General features: G+C 38.8%; 1 protein-coding gene across 1 annotated transcript; it reads right to left on the bottom strand.

The window, feature by feature from the left end:
* Nucleotides 1-801: 801 nt before the first annotated feature.
* On the bottom strand, nucleotides 802-22,946 carry NUAK2 (NUAK family kinase 2). Its single transcript, XM_081325364.1, has 7 exons — nucleotides 22,666-22,946; nucleotides 12,198-12,318; nucleotides 10,251-10,402; nucleotides 8,395-8,460; nucleotides 6,377-6,496; nucleotides 5,851-5,983; nucleotides 802-4,050 (listed from the first exon to the last, which is right to left on the bottom strand). Exons 1-7 carry the CDS (start codon nucleotides 22,876-22,878, stop codon nucleotides 2,909-2,911), a joined length of 1,947 nt encoding a protein of 648 aa, XP_081181490.1. The 5' UTR covers nucleotides 22,879-22,946; the 3' UTR covers nucleotides 802-2,908.
* Between the last annotated feature and the right edge of the window lie 352 nt (nucleotides 22,947-23,298).

Genomic DNA, 23,298 nt, shown 5'->3' with positions numbered 1-23,298 from the left:
TTGCACTTTTGTCAAATTGACAATAACAGCATTGGGCTAGCGATCATGGCATAAGTTTGTCACCTCGGGGATCACCTGCTGCCGGCGTCAACTTCCCTCCGCCCTGTGCGTTCCCACAGAGAGGGCCTCCTCAGGGTGCCACCGGTCAGAGAATGTCTGGTGGCCCCCAGGGGGAGGGCCTTCTGTGTGGGCGCCCCGGACTTATGGAATCAGTTGCCGGTTGAGCTCCGGATGGCGCCTGACCTTCGCTCCTTCCGATGCGATCTGAAGACCTATTTATTTGAACAAGCCGGCCTGGCCTGATGGGGGATGTGTTGGGGTTTTTATTGTGGTTTTACATTATTATTTATTATTTTAGCTCGGGCTTTGTATTTAATTCTCTTTTGTACTTTGTATTTTATATGTGCCCTGTTCACCGCCCTGAGTCCTTCGGGAGAAGGGCGATATACAAATATAATAAACAAACAAACAATAATGCATATGCAAGGGGGGGTGGGGTGGAGCTTTTGTTATGGTAGTGTAATGGTTTTACTATTTGCCCCTCTTGTGCACTCTATGGATATCTCTGAGGAACAGCACAGATAGATGTCAGGCGGGTCCCTCCTCTACATGTGCGATAAGAGAATGAGCAAATAAAAGGACAGGGGGATTGTACCAATATATTATATTTGCTATCTCTCCTCTTTGGACCCTGCCCCCTTCACAGATACTTCTGCCAGTGTCTAAAAAGACTGGCCTGGGCAGGAAAGAATGCAAGCAGTAACTGTCAACATAAGCACACAATTTCTTATTATTGTTTATTATTATTTCTTATGTAACCATTGCATCAATTTATGAGCAGACAAAAAGTTCTGGTCCCACTTTTCTAGAAATGTATCTTCTTTGGATGGAAGAACAATACTTTATAACACAGTACTTTGAAGGTTAACCAAGAAAATACATGGCAAGATACTGCAACTGGTACTTAGAATCCAAATGCGACAATATGGACATGTTTTGCAGCTCACCTTCTTTATTATGAATTCACTATATTACCTTTTTTAAAAATACCTTCTTTATTTAAAAAAAAATTCTGTCAAGTACATATTGGTCAAAAAGGCAGTATTTTTTAAAAAAAACAAAACTCAAAAACAACGATTCACTACTTTGACAACAGAACCAGATTTATCCTTCCACAAAAATCCAGAAATAATTAGAAAATAAAGACGTTTTTTTCCTGTTTTTCTGTATTTCCAATGTCATCTAGCAACCATACTGATTTTTTCAACCCAGATATAGAAGGCACAGGCATCCAGAGAAAATAGAAGGACTGGATTTCTAAAATAGGTTAATTTTTAGGAGACAACACCTCCCCCCCCCCACCCCCAGAATGAGATTTTCTGCCCTTTCCTTCTTTCCAGTAACTCTCAGGAGGGGCACTTGAACAACAGAGACCCTCTGGGACATGTGGAGAACATCAGGAAGTTCAAAGAAAGGTGTCTTTCTATGTTAAGTAAACATCTTTTGGGTTTCAAATCATAGCCTAACATCTTTTCAAAAGCAACTGTACTTACTGTATTTGGAAGGACTTGATGCTGACTTCTTTAAAAACTTACTATGCTTTACTATTCACAAACATCTGTTTCCCCATTAAACAATTTTCATCTGGCCCTCATTACCTTGACCTTTTAGACTGCATATTCTCGTTCAGACCTAGCTAGCTATACATGTACACATTTCTGGAAACACGTGTCTATTTGAAAGCTACAGGAAAATTCACTTTACAACATAGTTGGGTTACAGCAGTTATATTTTGCATTCTTTTTTGGCAGGAGTGAAAAATGCACCATATTTTAGTCACTTTTTAAATCAAGGTCAAAACAAAGGGTCCTTCTAGTATTCTAAAAAGTAGGGGGGGGGGGAAATGAGAATAGAGAATTTTGAACTTCTCTGTGCCTTTACTATATCGAGTTTACCACAACATCTGACTTCTAACAAGTCAGTCTTTCCTGCATGATTCCCTCCATATACGTTGGGCCTTCGCTTCCGTTTTCCTCAGCCAGAATGTCTATATTGATTGAAGATTATGGGAATTGTAGTCTAACAGGAGGAAGCCCACTGGGGAAAACCGTTCTAAATTTTATCAAATGTTTTGTTTCTTAACTGAATGTTTTTAGTGAGCCCCTTTTCTCTGCCTTTTCAGTCCAAGGATATTGGGGTAATTGGAATTCTAAATAATATATAGTGCAGATACCCTCCAATGAGCCAGAACATTAGTTGATCCTTTCCAAGTACCTTGCTTTAATCTTTTTTTCCCTTCAGAGGCATTTCTAACACATTCTCTTCTTTGTGCAACTAAAGAAACACAGTGCAAATAAAATTATTACTCCAGTCACTAAGATTAGAGATGATCATCAAGGTCTGTTTGGAGAGATAAAGGCTGTTCAGGAGAATGTTATGGAATTAGTTGCTCTTGATTCCAGTTCAGTATTTCTTTGTTGATGGTGTTGAGAGAATAAAAAAGTGCATCCCTTTTAGCCCACTACTCTATAGAGAACAGATGCCTTCCCATTTCTCTCCCCCCCCATATTATTCCAGGCCCATTACACTGTTTTACTTTTTTCCTACAGCGAGTGCCCTTTTATCAACATTTTTTTCCTCTCCAAACACACATCATACCCTGTTGTACCATTTTACAGGCAATGATAAGAATGTAAATGCTCCTTTACATTATCAAAGAAACAAGGAATATGTAAAAATAAATAGCCTCCCAACCCTGTCAGGGTGAAGACAAAGACTGCTTCTTTAGTTCTTTATCCATCTGAATGGGAAGTGCAAATTGTTTGGAGAATGCCAGAATCTGGGCTGTAAAACATGTTTGCCACGATTAGCAAACATGCGTCAGTGGTCCTTACTGGCAATGAGTCCATCAGCTTAGTTTCATGCTGATAGTCACAGCCCGTTTGTAGACTTCAGTAACATTATCACAGTCTGCCAGAGAGAAACAACTGTCTGCAAGGGGTTTTTGGCACTGAGTCACTGTCCAGCGTCGGAGTCGGCGGCCTTTGGTTTCCCCATCTCCCTCCTCCAGCTGCAAGAGGTCATCTGCAGAGACAGAGCCACGCATGGAGACCCCTCCACTTCCTGGCATTCGATCAGGCAAATCAAGCTGGTCAAAGGACTCTGTGGAAAGGATGCTATCTTCACTCACAGCGCTGGATGGGCAAATGCGAGAGGCTAGGGACAGCTTGGGCAAGATCACCTCAGGGAACGTTGGGAGGACTTTGTCAGGCACATCGTCTGACTCGGTGCTGCTGGAGGAATACTTGCCATTATATTTCAAAATACCTTTCCGCCTCGCCTGATTGTCACTGGAGTTCTGAGAGGAGGAGGAGGGAGTGCCCACAAAGACACTGGAATTGAGGTCTACGTTTTCAGAGTCTAAAACATCTGCAAATTCACTGCGCTCTGAAGATGAGTAATAGCCAGACTCTCTCTTTGGTGGCTTTTTCAGAATTCCTTTCTTGGGCACTGGAGGGACAGCTACAATATCCTCTGTATTGCAGGCCAAGGATCTGGAAGACAGGACACAAGCTAGCTCAACTGCAGGTCTAGTATTGTCTTCTTTCTGTATATCAAGAGGAGCTGTCACAGTTGAAGAAGGACCCTGGGACTTCTCACAAGAGTTTCTCTTTTTCAATATGCCTTTCGGTCTTTTTAGGATTGATTTAGATTGGTTCTCTGGTGCTAAGCCTGTTTCTTGCACAACATGAGACACGTCATTCTCCTTTTTTGACTTTTTGAGTGAACGCTGCTTCTCCAACGTGACACCAGGGATGTGTTGTTTAAAGAAGCAGCGCATCTTGGAGCCATTTTCAAACAAAGGCCTGGAGGAGCGGCGAAGCCAATCTGCAACAGTGGCCAATGGAGATTCATCCTCTCGTAAGGACTCCTGTTCCCCAACTGGTACTTTGTAACCCCAGTTGATCCACCAATGGCTGGCTATGTCCTCAATGGTAGCTCGGCGTTCTGGATTCACCATTAGCATCCATCGGATCAAGCCACAGGCATCTGCAAACCAAAGGAATCATATGAGTTGTACATGCTTCATTTCACAGAACTTTCTAATTTTAGTACAAGAGGAAAAGGTCCTATTTCAGCTAATGACCTGGATCTGATATCCATCAGTTACTCTAAAGCTGCAAATATAAGAATATATTTTTATAGACCTCACATTCAAAGAAAGGGGTAATTCAGGACATCAAGCCTAGCCTTCTGCTCAGCGCCAAGAATTAAAATTAAAGCCTCCCAAACAGATGGCTGTCCAGTCCATGCCTCCCTTAAAATTGTTTTACTAACTTACTATGCAATTTTTTTCTTAGAAGAAATGACAAATTGAAAATTGCTCTGAGCTAAAGCAGAGCTGATGATTATGTGGAATGATATATTTTCAAAGGAAGCTCGCTAAAGCTTTGAAGAATTTTGTTAGAAGGAACAATAAAATGGAAACAAATCAAGTTCTAGAATATAACTTGAAGAGGTTAAAAATCAAGATTAAAAGTAAGAGGAAGTAATATAATGTTGGTTGGTTTGATCAAGATTAAAATAGATATGTTATCTCTGGTAACCTTTAATCAACTTTTTCTGATCACAACTAAATGGTGAGCTTTTAAGGTTTCTAGATAAGAGATAGGATATAGGAAGAAGAGATTATTTATTGTAATTTAAGAAAAGATGATAATCAGTTTGCACAATCAGCAATTATAAGTAAAAATAAGAATGCAGATTTTTGTCTTAGAATTCTCTCATTCATTAAATTAAAACTTATATATTAAAACCTTCGTAAAGAGAAAATCAAACTCTGAATATTATACAAGCCTATATGTAGAATTACAATTCAAAAATATCTGTTTCTCAAATATGAGATTATTTTTTACACTGATGCCTGTTCCTGCTACTTAATTTGCCATAACATTGCCAGTTCTATGGAAGGAATTATAACTGATTTCCAGTGGAAAGCATAAAACATCCTGGCAGTTGTTATCTTTTATAAAGCCGACTTAATATATTTTGTGAGACTACATAGTTTGCTAATGTTTAGCAAAGATATAACTGGCAAGTAATTTCAACCTTTACATTTTTGCCCCAGTGTACATAAAATCAACTTCCAGGACTCTTGGGTTTTACAGTGTGGGCATCAAATATGAAAAACTGTCTGACCTGATTATTGCATTTACAATAATTTTTAGAAAAAGAGTTAACTATTTCAGCAATCAGTACTACACCATCAATATAATATCTTGTACTAATTTCACTAAATGGATTATTCTTGGTGAACTTAGTATTTATTTGCCCCTGTGATCCCCACAGCAGCATGTCAATTATTCTATTTAAATTCAATCATACAGTATTTCATCAGCAGTTTGTAAATAAGTCCCAACAAATGTTCTGAATTTTGTGTTTTTCAAATTCAATCAAGTCTGTGAGTATTCTAATTTGTTTTTTGTAATTCTTCTAGGATGATATTTATGCAATAAATATCGACATAAGCAATCCAGTCATAAAATGACAAAAACTAATCTGTAATCCAAGTTCAGCAGCTGGCTGGTTTGAAATGTGGTACTGCCAATCTACCTCATTTTTTATTACACTTAATCCTTGGCCTTTTTGAATCATAAAAGTTTTCTCTGCCACTATTTTAATATCTTGTTTTCAGTTCTTCCTAGAATGATATGAAATAAAAATGCAAGACTTGGAAAAATATTCATTTTTATTACTGCAATAAAAACAGTACTCAAAGTGGCGAGTGATTAATAAAAATAGAGTGGAAATATTCCCTAGGGAGAAAACCCTTATCTGTTTTCCACTTACCTGAAAGTTTGGTGGGCTCTTTGTAATCTCCTCTTGTAATCTGTTTTACCAGTGTCTTATAGTCATGACTATCAAATGGCATTGTGCCATGGATCAAAATATAGAGAAGAACACCAAGAGACCAGCTGTCAACCTGCAGATATAAAAGCCGATTGTTAACTTGCAATCAGTCTACTCAAGGAATAAAAGTCTTCCTTGATCTTTATGTTGGCAACAGCTATTACCATCAGGAAGTGCAAATAAGAACATCTTGGCCTGATCACTGTCAATAGAACAACAATGTCATTCTCTCAGAGTGTACGTTGGCTGTAAACCGCACAGTAGTTTCTGGCCATCGGTTTGCTCTTAAAACATCCAAGGGGCTTAATAAACACAATGTGCATGACCAGGTGTATAATCTAGCAACAATTAAGTATTCAATGGGAAAAGCCAGGAATTTCTGCTATGTGTTTTGCAGCCAGAATATTATTAATAGTCCAAATGCTTCTCCAGTACTGGGAAAATTTTATTTTATCAGTTCTCTTACCTCAGGTCCTTTGTAAGGCCTTCCGTTAACTATCTCAGGAGATGCATAGAGGGGACTGCCACAGAATGTTTGAAGAAGCCTATCTTGTTGGAAAACATTGGAAAGGCCAAAGTCCGCAATCTACAATAAACAAGAATAATCTCAGATTAATGTTGTTTCATACTACCAGAAAACAAATAGCAAGGACTTCCTTTAGAAAAAGTTTTAGTTTCCAACCCCAAACCAATTGTACTTTTACAGAAAGCCTTTCACTTTCCTGCATTGTTCACATAAACACAAGCTCTCTAGCCCTAGATTTAGAGTTGTCCAAATGCTAAATTCGGTACCAGAAGAAGCACCTTGTACTTACAGTTTACTTAGGTAAATGTGTATGGTAGCCTTTTAGTCAGGCTTGAAAATATTTGTCACAAATGTCTAGCTACTATCTTTTCTCTTCAGATAAATAGCAAAGATAGCTGGATCACACTAGCTCTCCTTCCCTCGATAATGAGAAAGCAAGATGGGTGAAGTATAAATCTGATCAATAAAATCATCTGCTTTTCATAATTGAATGACAGCAAAAAAAAAAAAATAAGGTCACTTGTTTTCCCCCACTGCATTTGTATTTAGGTCTGTTATGGACTGCCAAGGTAGCCTTTCAGGTGGAAGACAGGAATGCTAACAGGAAACTCTCTTTCTGCAGTGAAAGAACAAATTTGTTGAGTGTATACCAACTTTAAGATCAGTGTGGCTCCTGTTCTCTGCTATCCCTCAAGAGGAAATTTGTGCTAATGCCACCACTATCATGTTTCCTCATGCAATCTACAACTAATCAGATCATCTAGACCAGGCATGTCAAACTGGCGATGTCACGTGACGTATCACGACTTTTTCCACATTGCCAGCAATGGAGTGGGCGGAGTTTCGGCGGGACGTATCCGGCCTGTAGGCCGGCAGTTTGACATGCCTGATCCAGACAGTACAGCACATATTTTCAAAGTTTGCAATTTGGGAACAGTTTATTGTTTGGGCAATATAAATTGGGGCCTAGGCCCAGCAACATTTTAAAGGGGAAGAATCAAAATAAGCAAGATGGCAACCATACAATCACAATGGAAACTCTACTGTTATGTGTGTGCAATGTTGACACAATCTGGTGTCCTCAATCTGTGCTTAATTACAAATCCTTTATATCCAATGTCCCACTTGCCATCTTGTGATAAGATAATGAATCATTCTCAGATATACAACGAAATTATTAGTCTAAAAAAATGTTTTCAAAGTCTCCCTTTCACTGTCCCACAAATGCCACTTCCATTTTCTTAAACAAACCACATCATTTTCTTTTTGTATTCTGTTTTGCCAAGAGTCACTATGTATTTTAATTCTTCATTATCAATCTTCTTGTTTAGCAGAACAGAAGATAAGCTAAGCTTTTTGGCAACTAGTTGTTTTTAACAGTCTTTTTCTTGTTAAAGGAGCCAAGTAACCCACACACAAGGGTTTGGATAACAGCATCTTTTAGTTTTTTGACAATATTAAAAAAGGCAGGACTCATATTTCCCTTCTGAAACTCTGAAATCTAATAGATGTCAGTGGATAAAGTGGAACCATCAGTGCCTGAAGGCACAGAATGGATCAACCTTGCTGAAAGTAGCCACTTCTAAAGCTGATTGCTTGTGAAACTTAGTCATGTTTTGAATTCCACAAAATAAGGGAACTTTGTCAAACTATAAATGTTCAGTCTTGTTGCCTAACTAGCCTAATCTGCAATGACGTCATGCAAACTCTAAGATGATTTAAAACATTTTCACACTGGAAGCCTTAACATACCAGCATCTCCACTAAAATCCATTCTGCCAATATAATTCCTGCCATTTGTGGAGGGGGACTGGGAGGATGGAAATTCATCACATACTATCCAAACATTTCAAAATTGCTACTTTAAAATTGCCCTTGATCGTGTTTTAAGTTCTCCAATAATTACCATAGGAAAGAAGTGTTCAAATGCTATTTATTTCATGCCAATTCCAACTTACCTTGATGTTTCCATTTGTATCCAAAAGAATATTTTCTAACTTCAGATCTCTATGAACAATTCCATTCTGTTGGGGAAAAAATCAGAAGCTTGTTTATTTTTTCCTGTTAGAAGAGGAAACAAAGACACGCTGGAAAACTATCTCAGTTCATCCCATCTAACTGTGTGTCATATATTACTAGGTTGCTTAAAGATTTATTTTTTTTATGAAGCAAAACACTAAACCAGATAGAGGTAGAGATGTAAGTGAAACATAGACACATTGTATGCATGCTAAGTAAAGAAGGCAGAGTAATATGAAATTCCTGCAGTCTTACTAGCGCAACCCACACATGAGAACTAAAGCACCAGAAGCCTCCAGCTAAGAACTATTTTGTACCACTGAATAAAGTTGTTTGAATTCAAATCTATGGTTTTCTGTGCAAAAAAATATGAGTTGCATGTGTAATTGTGTGGGAGAAGTGGTGGTAGAACCTTCTGCACATTTGTTGCTAGATAATGCAGATGAAATCACAACGAAGGAAAACCCGCCCTATAGCCCCTGTACGATGCTTTGGTGACACATTTCCTTTTGCTACTGAGAATTCCCCTAATGTGGTGATATGGCAAAATGCAGATTTCCTAACTAGTACATTTTGTTGCAAAGAGCAAGTTGTTATCAGCTTCTAACTATATCCTAAGACAATGGAATTAGTTGCAAAGGAATGCAGTATGTTCCCACTGACTCTCCCCATCTATAGCCCTTAACATTCCTAGAGCACCAGCATTATTTCCCTAAGATACAGAAAGTATTCTAAAACCTACATTTCTTCCCTCTCTTCCAAGAACAAAGCTTGCAAAATAAGACCAATAAATGTCTAGAATTCCAGACTGACAAGCTGTATTTGAAGCAGGTTGCTCAAATTGTACCTTAGTCTGTTACATTAAGCTTTCCTCTTGACTTTCAAGTGCCATAAGCTTTGCATCTAAAATGAATGGAAGCAGGTACTTCCCAATATAACAAGTGACTTATTTTGGGCATGTAATTTGAAAGTAAAGGAATTAATGTGATCGTTGCAAGGTTACTCTTTCTAAGGAAGATTGCTCAGGCTCCATTACCCTGAAGAGAGCTCATTTTCAGTGATGGAAAAGTTTGCTATCTGCTCTCTTTCTCTTTGTAAGTAAAGTAAAGGAAGAATCAAGATTTACATTATCAAGTTTTAATCCACTATAATGTCATGTCAGAATGATTTTCCTGAGGGTAAACTTGAAATTCTTACTACTCTAACTATCCTTATTGGGAAAGCCTACTGCTTTAAGTAGTGCCCCAAATCCAGCAGACCAAAATCACCCAACCTAATAATTTTGACTGTAGATATGTTTCCTAATTTAGCATCTCACAGTTGCACCCCTAGGACCAGATGGGACATTTCAGCAATCACTACAATCAACTCACTTTGTACAGATATTGTATACAACAGGAATCTTAATACACATTTTTTTCCACTTTGAGGTAAACATTCATCCTCTAATGTTTACATCCTCCATAATGGAATGAGAAAACTCATTCTGTGAAAGCTAGGAATGAGAAGAAAGTTCAATGATGTTGTCCATGTATATAAAACGCTATTAATTAGTCCACATGGATGGGTTCTATATTGAACTAATATTGCATTACAATGCTATAAGAGAAAACTGGGGAAAAAACCTTACTGTACTTTTGATAGATTACAGGAAACTCATGCATCCCCATTGTGATAATATTTAAACAGAGTACTGTAATTATATTTCGGCTTCCAACCATCTTAAATAACTAGATGTAAAACATGGATTTGAAAATATAAATTGAAATATTTAGTAAAAAAATTTTCCACTAACCTTATGACAATAATAGATTGCCGACACCACTTGCCTGAAGAAGTGCCGAGCTTCCTGCTCCGTCAATCTCTGGCGCTCACTAATGTAATCATAAAGATCTCCCTTGCTGGCATATTCCATCACAATGACAATCTTGCTACTGTTTTCAAACACTATACAAACAAGAACAGACAAAAGGTTAGGAACAGTTGTAAAGAAGAATTCTAGATATTTAATGCCAAATTCTTCTAATAATAAACCTGGCACTTTAATTCCTGTCCTGACCTGCAAATTTGTATATTTGTGAACATGTATGGCCAAATAGTTTAAACATTTTAAACTGCTGCAGTATGTACTGTAGCAGGTAAATTTAAGTTTAATGAATTTCCTCTCTTAGGAAACATCGTGAGTTATAACTAAAACAAAATTTTAGTCACAGACCACACCACCTGCCAAAGAAGTGCAGGGATCAGTACATGGATACAATCACTTTTCATCACTGAATGTAATAATGGTTTAACTTTAGACCAGGATCTGGCTATTTCTTTTACCAATTCTTATGTTGCCTTTGTTGATTCTGAATTACAATACTAGCAATAGTTAAAAAGTTAAGATGCCCTGCCCAGTTTTCACGTCTGACACATGCAATGTATGTAAAAAATGAGTGAAGCTTTGATGGCAGAATCATGGCCACCCATCATGACTTTTTTTGACCACATCCTCAGACACCCCTGCAATAATCAGAATGATACTTTTGAAATGTTAACTTTTCTATTTCTTGTTTAACAATACACTTCCAAGATCTTTCACCTAGTCATGCCTTCATGATATGGTACACAGTACCTATATAATGAACAATACAACGAACAAAGAAGCTACCCAGACTCAAAGTTCTTTATTCTCAGTCTCAAAATCAAAAGAATCAACTGATGTTCAGAACATGTACAAGCTGTTTTGTACACACACCAAAAGAAGGAAAGAAAGAAAAAACAAGGAGCAAAATAAAGAATCCTGAAAAGTGCAATGGGAGATTTTCAGCGTTGTATTTCACTTATCCAGCTGAACTTCAAGCAGAATCTCATGAGCCTTTTCCCTTGTGTTTAAATGGCAAAGAACAGCATTTATTTATGTGTAAAAACTGAAAATATGGCCAGCACTGCTTGAAGAGAAAATCTTGATATTTATTTTCCTCCCCATACTATATAATTGGCCTCCTAATCAAGTGACCAAGCCAGTTTAAACTCTTCTTGGGTATTGCCCTGAGATATTTTCTTACTTTATACTGCCACATTTTCAGCTTGTGCCAATATGCAAAAGCTAAAAAGAAAAAAGAAAGTTCTTTGCCAAATGTCTTTTTTAGAACTTTCCACCATCGTAAACGCAAGAGGCCATGGCAGTCTTATTATGCCACAGATCAGATGAGTCAATCTTTAATGCTGTTTCAATAAATTATAATCCGCCTAGAAAGTTTGGCAGTTGGGCCTATTCAAAGTAAAGCATGTATAAATAAATCATTCCACTAAAATAACTTGATTTAGCTACCTAATCATACTCTACAAATGCTGCATTAAGCAGCTTTGGAACTATAGAGTTAGAAATAGCTAAAGGTAAAGGTAAAGGTTCCCCCGCACATGCGTGCTAGTCATTTCCAACTCTAGGGGCCGGTGCTCATCTCTTGTTTCAAAGCTGAAGAGCCAGCGCTTGTCTGAGGACGTCTCCGTGGTCATGTGGCCGGCATGACTAGACGCCAAAGGCACACGGAACGCTGTTACCTTCCCACCGTAGTGGTCCCTATTTTTCTACTTGCATTTTTACGTGCTTTCGAACTGCTAGGTTGGCAGAAGCTGGGACCCTGTCCTAAAAACAGCTACAATTTCTAGAATTCCATTTCTTCCCTTTCTGAACAGTGAAAGGCCTGAAAAACAAGTAGATAAATTTAAACTGAGTCTGCACATAAACAATTCTTACCTTCATGAACAGCAATGATGTGGGGATGATTGAGAGAAGACATGATTTCAATTTCCCTTCGGATGTGGAGAAGATCCTGCTCATCCTTGATTTTATCTTTCCGGATAGACTTGATAGCAACCTGGAAATGCAGTTTTCCCCAAATTAACAGTGAACCAAACTTTCTGAATGTAAAACATATCAATGCACTTGATTTTTTTTAAAAAAAATATTAGATTTGTATCCCTCCTTTATTGTGTACAGGTCCAAGTAGTGCACACAGTAATGCTTTTCCCTTCTATTTTGCCCACTATAACAATTCTGTGAGGTGAGTTGGGCTGAGAAAGAGTGATTGGCCCAAATTTACTCAGCAGGCTTTCATGCCAAAAGGAAAGGAAAGGGAAGGGAAGGGAAGAAATAAGAATCTGGAAGGGACCTTGGAGGTCTTCTAGTCCAGCACCTTGCTCAAGCAGGAGAACCTATACCATCTCAGACAAGTGACTGTTTAGTCTCTTCTTAAAAATCTCCAGTGATGGAGCGCCCACGATTTCTGGAGGCAGGATGTTCCACTGGTTAATTGTCCTCACTGTCAGGAACTTTCTCCTTAATTCCAGGTTGCTTCTCTCTATGATCAGTTTCCAACCATTGTTTCTTGTAATCTGGTGCTTTGGAGAATAACATGACCCCCTCTTCTTTGTGGCAGCCCCTCAAATACTGGAATACTGGTACGGTATCATGTCTCCCCTATTTCTTCTTTTCTTTAGACTAGCCAAACCTAGAACTCATGGTCTCTCAGTTTCTAGTCAAGCATCTTAACCACTATCCAAAACTGTTTCTTACTTTGCTTTTATTTTGAAACCTAACATTAAGTTAAAGAACAAGGGAGTGTGCGTGTGCGTATGTATGTGTATGTATGTATGTATCTTCCCTTGCAGAAGCTAACAAAGTGAGAGAGATCCTGTGGCTCAAGAGGTAAAAACAACTGCCTAATGTGCAATCAGCCCAGGTTCGAATCTCAGGGTATGGCTGACTGATGAAAACTAATAAGTTTGAAATGCATTTCAGTCTCCCTTAATTCTTTGTTAGTAATTTACATAAATATCTTTGAATATATATATAATGTCAGCAGCATTATCAGAATAACTAAATATGCATTTTTAATTTCATACTCCTGGGCGAACTAACATCCCCCATCTGGAAGCATACATTTTGAGAATTCTATGATGTTATTATTTTTTATTTTATTTATTTATGTGATTTATCCCTGCCTCAATCTGAAGGTTTTCTAGGTCATTTTTATTGAATTGGTTCAGTGCTTAGAAATGTGTGTTTATATTGTTAAATTCTTACTTTTCTTAACCCTTTTTTAAAACTTATCTGCTAACCACAAAGATGTCAGCACACTGGCACTTGAAGCATTTTGGTTAAAGATCCTCTTTAAAAAGGGACTTTTCATTTTTAAATTAAACATCTTTTGTTTCTCTTCAAACAAAGTATCTGATTCTTTCAAAGCAGCAACTTTGCAAAAGCTTAATACAAAGCTGGAATTGGTGTTTTGGTAGAGGTCTTGTAATAAAACATAGCTAGTGAATGGAAAGTGAGCAGAGCACATGACTAAATGTTTTATTTGCTGCAAATGAAAACACTGTTATTCTCAGTCATCCATTCTGGCTGAAAATAAGTCACTTGGTCAGATTTTTTTTTTTAAAAAAACCCTTGGCACTGAAATAAAACCATAAAGTTCCAGGTAATCGTTTCTGTTCTGGACAAATACATTTTTTTAAAAAAAGTAATAAACACAGAAATTCCTCCAACATAGCCAGCTAGTCAAAATTCTGCAAATCTGAAATAGCAGAAGCAAACTTTATAAAAGACTGCTCAGGTTGCTTTATTATGAAAATTCTTTTCCAAGTAAAAGAAGGAGAGGAGAGGGAAAGTGAGCACGCTTTAAAGAATATATGTAGTTAATCCTCTTTCAAAGAGATTGTGAAGACAATGCATGTCTTGGGTTGAATTTTCAACAGAATCCAGCACAACCTCCATATCCTCCCTCAGACAAGAATGCGGAACAGCATTAATCCTGTAAAAGGATCCTGGAAGACACATAATACTAAGTCTCCTGGCAACAAGGAAAGGGAGGCCTAGTCTTGCATCCCAAAGGCAGAAATGTTAGAGCTCTCCTATCCAGTCACAATGAACTCAAATTCCTTTTTTGCTATAAGGAGAGAAAAGAGAGAGAGAGAGAGAAAGAGGGCAGAGAGCATTCAACTCTTCCCAAAGATGGTGTATTTAAGGCATATCCTGCAGTTGGGAGTCCAAAATCATTTGGACCCCCAACTAGTGGTAGGATGGAAGAGATGGTTAACGTGCTAAGCTGAAACTTAACTTGGAATTCTAAAAAGCAAATTCATTTCCCCTTCTTGCTAAAGAATAGTTTTATCAATCACCAGAGATTCAATTTACTCAGATATAATTTATTTTTGATTCAATATAAAAACAGAACTGTATGACTTTGCCCTGGTACTAATATGAATATTATTCTTCATGTGAAGCTATTTTCAGAAAATGCTAAGTAATGAGGAGATATATTCATCTAATACTTACACATTAATGTTGGCCACTTTTCTACTGGGAGAAAAAAAATCTTTGATTCCTTCTTTGGAAGACAGGCTAATTAGATAATCAGAATACTGGTCTGATTTAGGAATAACATGTTACTCTGATACAGAATTTAATCCTAACTGAAAACTATTGCTGATTACGCTATATATAAAGTTATGCTACATGCAAAATTCAGCTTCTGTAACAGAAAGTATTATGTCTTCATTTGATCTATAGCAGGGGTGTCAAACTCAATTTCATTGAGGGCCGCATCAGCATTGCGGTTGCCCTTAGGGGGCCGGGTGGGTATGGCCTGGGTGGGCATGGCCTAATGGGTGGGCGTGGCTAGAGTGCGTATGGCCTACTGGGTGGGCGTGACCAGCTCTACTTCGTTCACATCAAGGGTGCCTATGGGGGCCTGGGCAGGAGTGGGACAGATCTGAGGGTCTCTGGCAGAAGGAGGGTCTCTGGGCCAGGGCCAAGGCAATGGGGGGCCGTTCCCTCACTGTTTACAGGATGGCTTCGCGGGCCACATGGAACCACTTCGTGGGCCGGATCCGGCCCCCGGGCCTTGTGTTTGACATGTCTGGTCTATAGCTTTCAGTATTTATTTAATGTATGATTTACTGTATTATAGCTTTTTTAGTGATTTGAATTGCCTTAACAGAGTATGCTCACTTGAAAATTCAATAAGAATAATGTTTGGTACTGTATGTTTTATATCTTTCTTAGATCCTTTTCATGTATATTCTTTCAATTATTTTTAAACTAAAAAAGAGGTTGGCTATTCGCCACACATGCATTGTCACACTGGGATTGCGGCCACAGCCTTGAACTGTCTGATCCCTCATTATATCATCACCATTTCCTTCCTGTTTAGGATGTGCTGTTGCTTTTTAAAGGAATGGATATATCTCAAAAATATAAACCAATTATATAAACTCAAGAGATATATTTATCTGTCATGAATAATCTTTTGCAACATAAAGATCAAAGAGGCTAGTAGCAGGCTAGCCTGTGCAACTCCCCCCCCCTGCAAATTGAGGACCACACCTAGCGTAAGTGGTAAGTAGGGATCCATACTTTCAAGAACTGAGATGAACCCTCCCCAATATCTGAAATGTAATTAAGGAATATAAAATTCTAGACTATGATTATTTCCTACTTCATAATTTTATTTCTTGCAGGGGAAAAAACATATCACTGTACACACTGTGAGGGAGATGGGCAGTTCCAAATGTGATAGACAGACAATCTGCCAACAAAACATTTGAAAGAACTCTGGTGCTTTGAAAGAAAAAAAATTAAGTTGCCAGCTCCCCAAAGATAATGAAAAGAGAGAAAAGAAACTGAAGAAAAAGCTTTCTACCTACAGATTTTGTTTCATTCACAATTTGTCAATCTTTCCCAATCTCATGTTTTCTAGATTAAAATGCTCTATTTAATTAACATATCTTATTTAAAAATGTTTTAAAAACTATAGGAGTCAATTAATTTATTTCCCAGGGGAATGGGGCAGAGACACACAAATGAACAACTAGGGCAAGAGAAGTTTGGAAATAGCATCCTGCAAAGGTTTTGATTCACAACACCAATAAGCACATGGGCAATGAATGGCATCACTGTAGCATCTCCAATGTCAGAGATTCTGAGAATGTGGTCCAAAGTATTTGTAGATCAGCAACTCTCTGTGGTTTATATTGTGCAGAACTACAAGTTTCTTTCATTAAATGGACTTTGTCCTAGGTTCAAGGGTTAAATCTTCAGTTCTTCCCACTTCATTGCCTCATCATTTGGATAAGTTTCTGGAATGTGCATCACTAGTGGGCAAAGCCTTTCCTGGTAAACAAGTAGGTGCCTTCTCTAACCTTTAAAAGTCCTCATCCCATCCACATCTTAAATCTAAACCCCAACTACACTCCTAACTGATCCAGAGGCACGTGTCTGAAATGTTTCTTCAAAGCTAGGCAGAATTGCCCTTGAAATTTAGAAAGAAGGCCTAAAGTGGTTAGAGCTGCTAATGCTGAAGCACCACCATAACTTCATTCTCAGTGCATTTTCCAAGATACGTCCCTCACAGTCTGTTCAGAAAACTATGAAAACTGACCAGAAAAAGGACAAATACACCTGAGTTATGCTCTGTGTCGTATTAGGACAATCTTAAAAGCTACAAGCTGCAAAGCCAGTTGTTCATATTTATTGGCTATTCTGATATCCTCAACATGTGTTGGGATACAGTTTTCATCATCCTGAGCCAACACAGCTCTAAGGCTGTACTGGTTGCACATTGTGAGAGCTGTAATCCGATATATAAGAAACAATAGTTTCCCATGGAGTTTTACTGATATATACAATATGCTGTTAAGATTCAAATGTTATGCTTTGTATCTGTCTCCTTTCCCTGCCCGACATGGTATTTAACTATGCGGTCCTAATCATATGGCTTCTTTTTAACTCTAAATTAAACGTATGTTCCTAGAAAAATTCATATACAATAACGAGGGTAAAAACATTGCATAATGTTTGGTGATATATGCGAGAATAATCAATATTAGATACCTTTACTGGTTTTTAGCTGAATCTACTCCATCTGAATCTAGATGGAAGATGTGACTATGCACAGCTAGAACATTAGAAAGTGGCTTTAAGACAATCAGCACCATATTCTACATAAAGACTAGTTGGAATATAAAACCATTTTGTAGAATACCACTGCAAATTATGATTGCAGGTGGACAGTCTTTATCACCAGTCAGCTTTTTTTTTACTGTTACAATTTGATCTCAGCGCTTATTTCAAATCTGACTTTAATTATGCTTTTATTGAGAAAGAGATCTTCAAAAGGTAATAAAGGTTTGCCACGTGTGTTAGAATGAGTTCCAATTTCTATACATTGCCATATCCCTAAGAAATCATGGCTTATATCTGATTGTCAAAATCCCCTGTTATTTGCTACTATCCTGGGTTTGGGGGGTGGAATGGAGTGGATTTATTTTTTTTTTGGAAAGTCACCCTCTTACTTTCTTGCATAGCTCAACCCCTTGATTGTAAGTACTATATTCTGTTAGTAAAACTATAGAAATCCAGACCTACAATTTGATCTGGCAGAGAGCCAAGGACTAAAAGCTACTCTCCCTAGCTTATAAATACAAAATAATAAACTGAAATAGAAGACAATAAGCTTCACCATAGATGCACTTTGCAGTTTCATATGCAGTTTCTCACAGAAAACAACAAGGCACTCAAATTTCTTTACTTAGCATTTCAGGGTCATTACAACAGTTAATATCTTTAAAAAAGCAGTGGAAAGTAAGAACATTTTTAAAAAATGATTGTATAAAAGTTGGTTAAACGTTCAAGCTATACCACATTTTATGTTGATTTCAAGTCTTTGCTTCTACTCTGCTTTGGTAAGTATAGCATTTATTTTGTTTGATCAGATACATAACTGTGCAAATTTTTTTGGATTTGTTTAAAGTCTAACTAGATCTAAACAAAGTAAGGGAAAGTAATTCAACAAGACCATTCACCAAGATTAAATTAACTGAATCAGGATAGAGAATTCTGGGAACTATAGTTCCAATACTTCCAAAAGCCTTCAAGTATTATTTATCTGATTAGATTTCAGGACTGTCCATTTCCACACCAACTTTGGATAGGCTCACAATATAAAAAATAAATAAAAATAAAATAAAATATGAAGATGTAACAAATACATCTAATAAGGAGTTGATCTACCCTACCCCAAAGTCTGGGAAAACAAACAGGTCTTCAAGGTTTCTGGAATGTCATCATGGTAGGAGCCATCTAGATTTTGCGGGGACAAGTTTTCAGGTGCTGTGTCAAAGAATCTACTTTCTGAGTCTAGAAATATGACACTATTTAATCAAGGAGACCTAGAGAATGCCCACTCCAATGGCTCTTACCAATCAGGCAGATACCATTGGAGATTGGTGGGTCCTTCACATAACGTCAGTTCTCCCATGCCATGCAGAGCTTTACAGGTGATAACCACCATCTTGAATAACACTCAAAAACATACTGGCAACCAGTGCAGCTCATGAAGCAGAGATGTCATGCGAGCATGCCTAGACAGACCCCCACTGCTTGTACTATTGTATTCTTGACCAGTTGACGCTTCCAAGTGGTCTTCAAGGGCAGTCCCTTGTGGAACATACTGCGACAGTTGAATCCTAAAATGACAACGATATGAGTGTCTGAAGGGCTGCCTAATCGAGGAGGGGCACAACTGGCTCATGAGATGATGCGGTGCAAAGGCCCTCCTAGCCATAGCTGCCACTTGTAGGTTGGGGAAAGCTGATTCATACAATAAATAACAAGAAGCATCATATAAACAGAGGTGTCCGTTATTATATACACCTTGTTCAACTGAAAGCAGAAGCAACTGTGATATTCAAAGCTATGGCTTAAATTAAGATAGGAAATGCATGATTAGGATTAGCAGCACTTATACTGTGTGGCAATGTGACTATTTACCAAGATGCTAGCTTTGGAATAAAAAGATATGGGGATTACTGAGAACCTCCATCTAGTTTTCATGGCAACAACACAGAACTGATTTGTCATTGCCTGCTTCAAGAATGTTTGACTTCTAAGTCTAGGTTAAAGCTCTAGAATAGATCTCTAGTGTCTCTATTCAAGTGCTTACCAGATACAACTGCTTAGTTTTTTCCCCCTAAGATGACTTCAGAGAACACATATAATTCAAAACAGAGCTTGTTTTTTTTAATGGGATTTATTCTTAAGTACCAAAGCTGAACTTTGGTCTGATCTAGATTTGTTTAAACTGACAGTGTTTCAAGTTTGCAAACTGTAATAAGAATGTCACACATTTTAGAAGTTTGCATCATTTGGTTACAGCTTTTTTTTTAAGTAGCATGAAAAGAAAGAAAAGGTGACCCATATTATGAGTACAATTTTATCAAACTGGTTGTTAAGAAAAACTAAAACTAAAACAGCACATTCTCCATAAATATAATCAAGAATATTGTTTAGATCAAGAAACTGGCAATTTTGTGGATCTTAAAGATCTGAATGTGCAAGTAGCAACAGAATTCCTAGTGGCAGTAACAAAACAGGCAAGCTTCTGAAGTTATGGATACTCTTCAGGAAAGGTTGATATTAATAAATGAAAAAGAAAGAGATAAAAGTAGCTTACTAGGATGAAATTAAGTATGTGGACTTAAGTTTGACTAACCTGGGCATGGTAAAAAAAGGGGTCAAGTTGTATTACCTGCTATTTTTGTTGGTAAGCTTATAATATTTATTCTTTCAGACTAGTATAAACATGTAATCTCTTCTTTCACAGGGAAACAAGATCTGTGACTTCAGTCAGCATGATTGAACTGTTTATCTACTCCCCACATCAACCCAGCTTACTAATGTTCCAAACCGATGGTGCTGCCACAGATAATTTATTTCCAAACTTTAAGTTTTTGCCAATCCTGCTTAAGCAATATATCTTATGTAGGGGTTTATGGAGAGACAAACAATACCATCATGATGAGTTCTTTCAACAAACTACAGTATTCTACTGAATGAAAGCGAAGACGTAGGCTTTAGGGCAAATTCACACTGTGCTTACATAACCAGCCAATGCACATTCTTGTAGCAATGCTAATTTACACAGGAAAAACAAGGTTAAAAGGAAGATATCAGAGACCTTTGGATCTTGCTCTTCTGGATACTGTACCTTCCCCACACCTTAACTTGCAGCCAATAAAATTAGCTTTCAGTATTTCAAGAGAGGCAACCATAGGCCAAATCATGCCAAATCAATGACTTTAAAAAGTTGAAGAGTGGGGAGGACATAAACATACGGTAGAAGCACAAGATGGCCATCTTTCCTCATTCTTTTAAAGGGGAAGCACCTACAACTCTGCCAAAGCCCCCCCCCCCTCAATAATCCCAGTCCACTAAGGCTACTGGTTCACAAACAGCTTCCCACTATCATCAAAAAGAAAAGCCACGCAGGGAGCTTTGTAGGAGAGCTCTAAACTTATCACCCTTGCTCTGATGTAATTTCTTAATCCTATCCCTTTTCCTTACTAGCTAGAATGATTTAAAGGAGGTATAAGAAGTCTTGCAAGACTGCATTTAATTTGCATGGACCTGTCTCACTGCATGTTAATTCACACTGTTAAAGTCTATTTTGATTCAACACACTATGCAATTTTTTGCTATTTTTTGCACTACTGCATTAACTTAGAATCCAATTCCTTATCCAATAAGCTGGGCCACTTACATAACAAATGCTGTAAAGTCCATGGTGGAGATCCAACCTAACAAAAGCTGTATTAATTTGTGTGTCCCTCTGTGCATCTTTAAGTCAGTGTTGACTCCTAGTATTTTAAATGTACCCAAAATTAAGCTTTATGTCCTTCAATAGAAACAGGGAAACGTTCACTTAAAGCTACCAGCAGAGACATATTTAACCCAACTGAAATATGTAGACCTCACTCATGGGTCATCAGGGAGCTGCATTGATAGTATCCGGAATGGAACTGCAGATTAATCTAATACATTGTTGTAAAAAAAAAATTAAAAAAAAATCATGATTTTTTTCTTCTTCTGCCGATAGTATGACAATTAGTCTGTAATATAATTAAAATAATGAACCATTATGCAATCCCACTTCTCTTTTTTTTTCTTGTTAGACTGCTAATCTCCCCCTACCATCAGCAAACCCTGCAGAGTGTAGGTTCCTAATCACTTTCACTGTGCAGCAAAAAACGCCTCCCCTTTTCCAGCCAAAAGCACTCTGCAGTCACAATAGCTTTGCCAGTCCAGCTACAGCAGCCAGCCCTGCGCTGTTCACCAGGGAAGGGGGGAAAAAACGGAAAGAGGAGAGATCAACCCTCATTACATCAGCTGCAAGGGATCATCAGCCACGGCTGCGAAACCACAGCATTCTGTAATGCTAAGGAAAGACAGGCAGGCAGGCGCGCACGGGGGGGGGGAGAAATTGCCGTTACATGGCTAAACAAGCTGGAGGACAATAAAGAGAGAAAGCCTGCGGATTGAAGGTAGAGGGGCTTTCCTTCACTTACAACAGCGTTTCCCAACCTTAGGAACTTGAAGATGCGTGGACTTCAACTCCCAGAATTCCCCAGCCAGCATAGCTGGCTGGGGAATTCTGGGAGTTGAAGTCCACGCATCTTCAAGTTCCTAAGGTTGGGAAACGCTGACTTACAAGTACACACGCAGGCAAACACCTAGCGGGAAAATTCAAAAGAACGCTTCGCTCGGCCGATTTCCTTAAGGTTACCCGTACCAAAAAAAAAACCCAATATAAAGAGGGAGACAAGGAAAGGATTCTGAGTTGGGTCAGAAGAGAGAGGAAAAAAAGTAAAAGCTGGAAAGCATCCGACGCGCCTAGCTTTCTGATGGCTATATTGTTAGCGCGACTTTCTACACGTTTACTGAAAAGCAAAGTTTCTTAGCCTTGCAAACAAGTCGAGCCAGCAGCCAACCTTACACGCAGGTTCCTGGAATAAAAGGCTTAAAAACTCAGCAGACGCCAGCACGTATGCACAGATCACACTCGCAGTTTCAATCTCCGGCCGCTTACCCCTAGGCGCACACGAATATTTATTTATTTTATTTTATTATTTTAATTCCATTTATATCCCGCCCTTCTCCGAAGACTCAGGGCGGCTTACAAGCTTAGCAGTATACCTACCTTAGCCCAATAAAAAACCAAGTCGCCTTCTCTAACCTGGCGCATTAAAGATATGCTTGGACCACACGACCCACCATCCCCTGCCAGCACGACCCCCGGACGGGGAAGCCGGGCCGATGACCCAGCCGAAAGGCAGCAAGCAGATGAGAGAGTAAGTGGGAAGAAAACCACGTGCGCTCCCCTTACCAGCTTGCCGGATCGCTCCCTCGCCTTCTTCACTTTGCCGTAGGTGCCTTTGCCCAACGTCTCCAGGAACTCGTAGCGGTGCCGCAGGTTGTGCTTGTGGTAGTGCCGCTTTACCGCTTGCTTTTTCATCGGCGCTTTAGGGAACTGGAATAGCCCACCTTTGAACGGGGAGACCACCGCCGCCGGAGCATCGGAAGGCGGGACATGCTCCATGGCCGCCTCCGCCACCCCGCAGAGCCAGCGCGCCAGTTCAACGATCGCCGGCTGCCTAGAAACCTAGAGCCGGCCGGCCAACCCAGTGCCAATAAATGCTACAAACCTGCCCGCTTCTGACCCTCCCTCCTGCAGCTATTGGTTACGCAGCCCCACGTGGGCGCCCGTCTATTTCGCAAGGTGTCGCTGCGCGCCTGAGGGAGTTGGGGGGGGGGGCGGCGGCGGCGCGGAGGTGGTAAGGCGGCTGGGGGTAGTTTTGCAGAGGAGACAATGGGGCAAAATTAGGAAGGTGCATTCTTTTCCAGACACCTCCACGTGAAAGACATTAAAAAAAAAAAGATGGAATTCAGTGAGGCCTATTTCCGGGCACGCATATCATCAGGTTATGTTAATGCGCACAAGACGTAAAAAGAAAGAGGA

Source organism: Vipera berus, assembly GCF_964194415.1.
Source record: "Vipera berus genome assembly, chromosome: 3".
Taxonomy (NCBI): Eukaryota; Metazoa; Chordata; class Lepidosauria; order Squamata; family Viperidae; genus Vipera; species Vipera berus.
Note: the sequence above shows the minus strand (reverse complement) of the source record. Positions and strands in the feature narration are given on the sequence as shown.